At 54.3% G+C, this 5,625-nt stretch overlaps 1 protein-coding gene across 1 annotated transcript; it reads right to left on the bottom strand.

Annotated features, from left to right (window-relative positions):
* Positions 1–2,252: 2,252 nt before the first annotated feature.
* Positions 2,253–4,364, bottom strand: NCLIV_004680 (conserved hypothetical protein; the record flags this gene model as incomplete). Its single annotated transcript, XM_003879977.1, has 1 exon — positions 2,253–4,364. One exon carries the CDS (start codon positions 4,362–4,364, stop codon positions 2,253–2,255), a length of 2,112 nt encoding a protein of 703 aa, XP_003880026.1.
* Between the last annotated feature and the right edge of the window lie 1,261 nt (positions 4,365–5,625).

Raw genomic sequence — 5,625 nt, 5'->3', positions numbered from 1 at the left:
AAAACGGGAGCATGGACCGGCTCTGTGTGAAACAAGCAACAAGTGCGGAAGGCGTTGACGCCACCGCGGTTTGGGGGAAAGGCGCGGTATCGAAACGCGTGAGGAAGTTGCCACAGGCGAACAGCAGCCAATGCCGACACGAATGAGCAGGAATACGGACGGATGCGTGGATGGGACGAAGCGTATTGTGCAGAATGTGCCGAGACGGGCGAAAATCTGGGGGATATATCGACGATGGACGGTAACGAAAAGAATGGGAGGGGGATTCTAAGGCCGCGAAAAAGTGCACCAAGGGCAGGGCTGTATTGAGGGAGCGGTATTGAGGACAGTGAGCAAGGAGCAACGGGATTTTTTCATCGAGCAAGGGCGCATAACGGATGGGCAGAAACAGGTTGGAAGACGAACAGCGCTGGGACATCTACCAAAGCCCGCTGGCTTCATAAAGGGTCAAGGAGAAAGGCGAGCAAGACTCCAGTGGAGAGGGTCACATTCGAGATGTGGACGGTCGGACATTGTGCCGAGAAGCACTGCGAGGATTAAGAGCGACTCAAGTTTCCTAGCGAAAAACGTGTGGGGGGAGCGTGCGGCAGGGGGCATCTTTTGACAGACAGAATTTGAAGAGAAGTCTCGTGTCTTTGATTCAGTGTGACTCTCTCCGGCGACGTGCTGACGAGGCGGCGTTGCCGCACCGAAGAATAGAAAAAAAAAGGAACATACGCCAGTGGAGGTCGCCTCAAATTAGACACGACACCACGAATAAAGATAACCACGGGGACGCAGTTAGAGACAGGAGCAGGCAGGCAGCACTCCCCTGTTTGATGTGGCGCAGGAGACAAAACCACTGAAACAAAGAGCACGGCCGTCAAGTAGTGCATTGATGAGTGAACTTCCGATCGGCGGGCCGTGAGCCGAAGCCACCGCTTTACGTCAAGTATTGAGCACACGCGAGTTCCTCACAGAGCCAACGTTAGGGTAAGCAGTGCTCGTATATCTTGTGTGCTGCGTCGTCTATCTTTTTAACTGTGTGGCTGCAAACAGACCTCCAGGCCCGCTAAAAACGACTATTGCTGCGGTTTCTACGAAAGTGGCCAAGTTCTGTAAGTTGCACTTCCGGCAGACGAGCCGGCCTAAACAAGGCCAGAGAAACTGAACAAGCGTTCTGCCGCTAACTATGGCCTCTTGTGCGTAGGTGAACTCTCAGCCGACACTGCGGTGCTTCGAAGTCGCATCACACTCTTCAAAAAGCAAAAAGGAATTCTTTACACTCACCCCTTTTCGAGAACTGGAGCAGCCCTTTTTTTGGTGTAGAGACTACTGATCCCGTTCGAACTTCAGTGTTCTTCAACGCCTCTCGCCTGTCAGGCTGCTGTCTTGTTTATTTGCACGCAACTCTCCCATGTCGATCAGGGGATGTTCGGCCTGCTGGCTACATGCAATGCGAGAAATCTAAGTCTCCTGGGGATGTGACAAGACCGCAGTGCGGTGGAAGTAAACTGCGCAACAAAGGGCAGCCTTCTGAAGTTTTTCAAGTGCGTGCCAATCACTTGAGGCCACATTCTCCAACAGGAGGACACCTCGCCTTTTGTTCACTCTACGCAGAGAAGAGCGGCACAACTGTTGGAAAAAACCAACGAAGTTGAACGTTTCCGAAGGCATTGACGCACATATGTGCCCATCACGCGCTGAAAAGTCTCAACGGCATCCTGGCGCATATTGTATATCGACATTGTCAAAATATTCGCCAACTTGAAATAACGGTGAAACCTGCTCTAGTGTGAGCACCGTGTTATCACCGTGCCCTGTCTCAAAACATCACGAAACGTACGGCTTGATGGGTTCACTTGTGTACGAACATTACTTAATACGTGCTCCACAAACCACCCTTCCCTGGGAAAGCTCATGAATTTTGTGTAACATAAAATATTTGCAAAAAATACGGAGAAAGAACACCTTCGACACAGAGTTGCTTTCACACAAGACGGCAGAACCAGTATCTGAAGTGCAAAGCATATGCGACAACTGCACAAACATATCATGAAAGCCTCAGATTCATCTCTTCTGCCTTCTCAGATTTATCTTTTAAAAGGTTACCAGAAAAACGGGAGGAGAAATCCGGCCCCGTGTGTACACGGTTCCATCGCGTCTGTCACATTGTCGCACACGCGCGTCTCTGCTTGAAGATTTTATCGACTGTTTCACCACGCACATCGCGTTTAAATGTGCGCGAAATCCCCTTTAGCGTGGCTGATTGCTTAAAATGCTTTCTCAATTTCGAGGGAATACTCTGTGGGGGCGTAGCAGAGCTTGTGGCCAGACTCAAAGTCATCAAAGCCAAGCTCCCGGCAAACCAGGGGCTGTTGCATGAAGATCTTTTCTTGAGGGCGCATCTTGGAGCACGAGTATCGGAGGGCCTCCTTCCACCTTTGCCGTTCGTCTGCGGTCTCCTTTCCCTCTACTCCACAGCAGAACATCCCAAACATGCTGTCGTCTTCTTTCCTCTCGGCGCGCGGCGTATGCACTGTCCGGGAAGTCTCCTCAGTGTCATCAGGCGCGAGATGGATGCCTGCATCGACATCGGCTGCACTATGCATCCAGTCGTCGAAATCTTTGGGAGTTTCCAGGCGCGTCACTGTCTCTGAGACGTGTTCGTCCACAGGGAAATGGTTCGCTGCCTCCGTTTCTGGATGGGAAGAGGCAACGGGGGATGACTCAGACGAGACAGCAAAGCCCTCGGTTAAGTTTCCCGCACCTTGGCTGGGTTCCATGTCAAAGACTTCGTCTTCCTTCTCAGATTCCTCTTCGCTGGACTCGAATTCGATTTTGTGGGTGCCCGGCTTGTAGTCGGGGTTGTGAAGCTGTTCAACGCGCTCCATATCCTCTGCGCGAGAGTTGCGGCGCTTGACTAGTCCCTTCACCTTCTCCTTGAGGGACTTGCGCGTCTGCTGACCCGCCGGGCAGGGGAGCGGGGGTTCTCGAGAGCGCGATCGGAGAGAAAGCCGGCGGCGCCAAGTGTTGCCCTCCTTCTTGTCTTCTCCATCATTGGAGCAGATGCTGCCTTCACGGCTAGCGCGGGAGGCACGAGAAGAAAGGGACAGGCGGCGCCTCAGTTTCGAGGAAGTGCTCTCTTGGGTGTTGGCGCCTTCACCCTCTTCTTGTGCAGACTTGCGCGAGCTGACAGACAGTCTCCTAAGAATGCGTCGTCCGCGACTTTCCTTCTCTACCTCAGATCTTTCCCCTTGCTCCTGTTCTTCGGATTTCTTGTCCTTCTTGGAGATCGACAGTCTTCGCCTCAGACGAGACATGCGACCTTCCTTCGCTTCGCCTTCCCGTTCCGAATCCGAGTTGCGCTTTTCGTCGCGGGAAGAGATCGACAGACGGTGCAGAAATCGTCTGGCATTGCTTTCTTCCTCAGCTACTGGGCTCTTGGGGATATTTTCGCCCTTGTCGTTTCTCTCAACTGAGCAGTCGCGCGAGAGGGAAAGGCGGCGTTTCCATCGGTCCACTCGGGATTCCGATTTTCCATTCGTAGGTGAAGCCTCCGCTGTGTTTGCCTCAGACCCTTCAAGTGTTGCCTTGGGTTCACTTGCGGCTTCTTCTTTAGCAACTCGAGAAACCTGTACGGGCGACGCTTCTGGTCCGTTAGCCGTCTCAGTCTCCTTCTCTGGAGCATTTTCCCTCGCAGCGATTTCGGCCTCTCCAACATGAGAAGGGCGGCGGCTTCGGTCGCCATCTTTTGACAGAGAGAGTCTTCTCTTCAGGCGGCCCAAGCGGGATTCAGAGGCGTCGTTTTTCGGCGAAGCGGGCTCCGATCCAGGGGCGCGGCAACCCAAGGCCCCGTCTTCGGTGCCAGCGATGAGCTCGACAGAGCGATCGCGCGAGAGAGAAAGACGGCGTCTCCACTTGTCTGTGCGCGATTCTGCTTTCGGACTTCGGGTCATTTCAATCTTCTCTTCGTTGGCCTCGGCAGTCCCACCCACATAACTGTCAGTCTCTTCGTTGACGGACGTGGCGTCTGTCTTCTTCGACTTCCCAAGAAGGGCCTTGGCCTTCGTTGCGAAGCTGTTGCGGCGGCTGTGTCGCGTTTCTTCACCGTTCTCCGTCTCATTGCCCTGGTCGGCGCGATGCTTGCGAAGTCCCAAGAAGGACGGGCGCCGACTGCCGGCTTTCGAGCCCGCGGGGCTGTCTTCGGCCTTGGGCACAGTCTCCCTAGGTCCGGTTGCAGACGGCGACGGGGGTGTTGACCCGTGAGATAAGGCTGCAACTGGAGAAACTGGAAGCGAAGCCGTCTGGCCGTCGGCTGCGCCGACGACAGGCGCGCTCTCAGTGGCCAGCGGCGACACCGGGGCTACGGCGTTGAGAGCCATGGTTTCGCCAAGAAACTCAAGGGATGAGCAAAGGTGACGGTAGAAAAACAGAATCTGGATCTGAATCCGATAAAGAAAAGGAAGAAACCTACACGGAAACAGCTCGGAATCCTCGATCCCCGTGGCTGCAGGACACGTCGAGAGACTCGTAGCTGGAAGACCTGAGGGCTAGCTAACGAGTTGGAGGAGTGACCGGTGTCGACAAGTCCATGCAACAGCGTCCCAATTCCTCGCAGGTATATGAAAAGAAGCCACGAACAACCGCGACTGAAGAAATTCTTCAAAGAGGACGCTCAAGAAAATTGCGAAAAAGTGTCGCTCCTCGGTGTCATCAACCGTCCACGACTACGCGCCAGTCGCCGCAGGCACGCTTTGGCGGCGAAGCGCGACCACACGACAGAGCGTATCCTTTTCCACGCTCCACTCTGTGGACGGTGCTTCCGGGGCGAATCAGCTTGCGCGATAAGTGAGAAACTGCGAGCTTGCAGCGCGTCGAATCGCAAACACAAAAATGACGCACTCCCAGACGGCATACGAACAGAGAAAAAGGTGTAATGTCCAGTCCACTTGCGGACACGCGCGAGAAATCGGTGAGCCGCGCCGTCCGTGGCGTCTCAGCGGAGGGGCTCCACGGCCGGTTGAACGGAGCGCGGAACAGACGATCAGCAAAAGGATCATTGCTCGCTGTGCGCGAACCACCCAAGACCTCTTAGACCAGAACCCGAACACTGGCAACATCGACAGCTCAGAATCTCGGCTTTGCTGGCATGCCCCACTCACACGGCGCTGCAAGTGACCTGTAAACGGAGGCACGGACAGCCTGCGAAACTATAGCGCGTTACCCACTCAAAGCCGATGGTGCAGCCACAAAACACGTGAGGCTGTAAAAGCCTTGTTTTCATGACGACTAACGTCAACACGGGGGTTCCCTTCCTTTAGTTTCAAGCGTCGCATTCGTCTGTCAGCGACTGTGGCATTCGAAACACCCGTCAACTATTTCTCTCTCGTATGCAAGACAACTGCTTGATATGAGCTGGAAAGTCGAGTCGGTCAGCAGCCGGTGTTCCTCGTTGTAGGAACCGCTGGGGGCTAAACGGCAGGACTCTCCTACAGCTCGCTGTGCGCCAATGATGACTCATGCAACAGGGTGGCAAGGATATCTCATTTCGACAGATTCGTCTGTGCAACAAGGAATGCAAAACCATGACTCACCTAAGGTCACTACAGTGTACACTCCCCCCACGTGCCGCCATTGGGACAG

This window comes from Neospora caninum, chromosome II (genome assembly GCF_000208865.1).
Source record: "Neospora caninum Liverpool complete genome, chromosome II".
NCBI lineage: Eukaryota > Apicomplexa > Conoidasida > Eucoccidiorida > Sarcocystidae > Neospora > Neospora caninum.
This window is presented reverse-complemented; position numbering and strand designations above follow the sequence as displayed.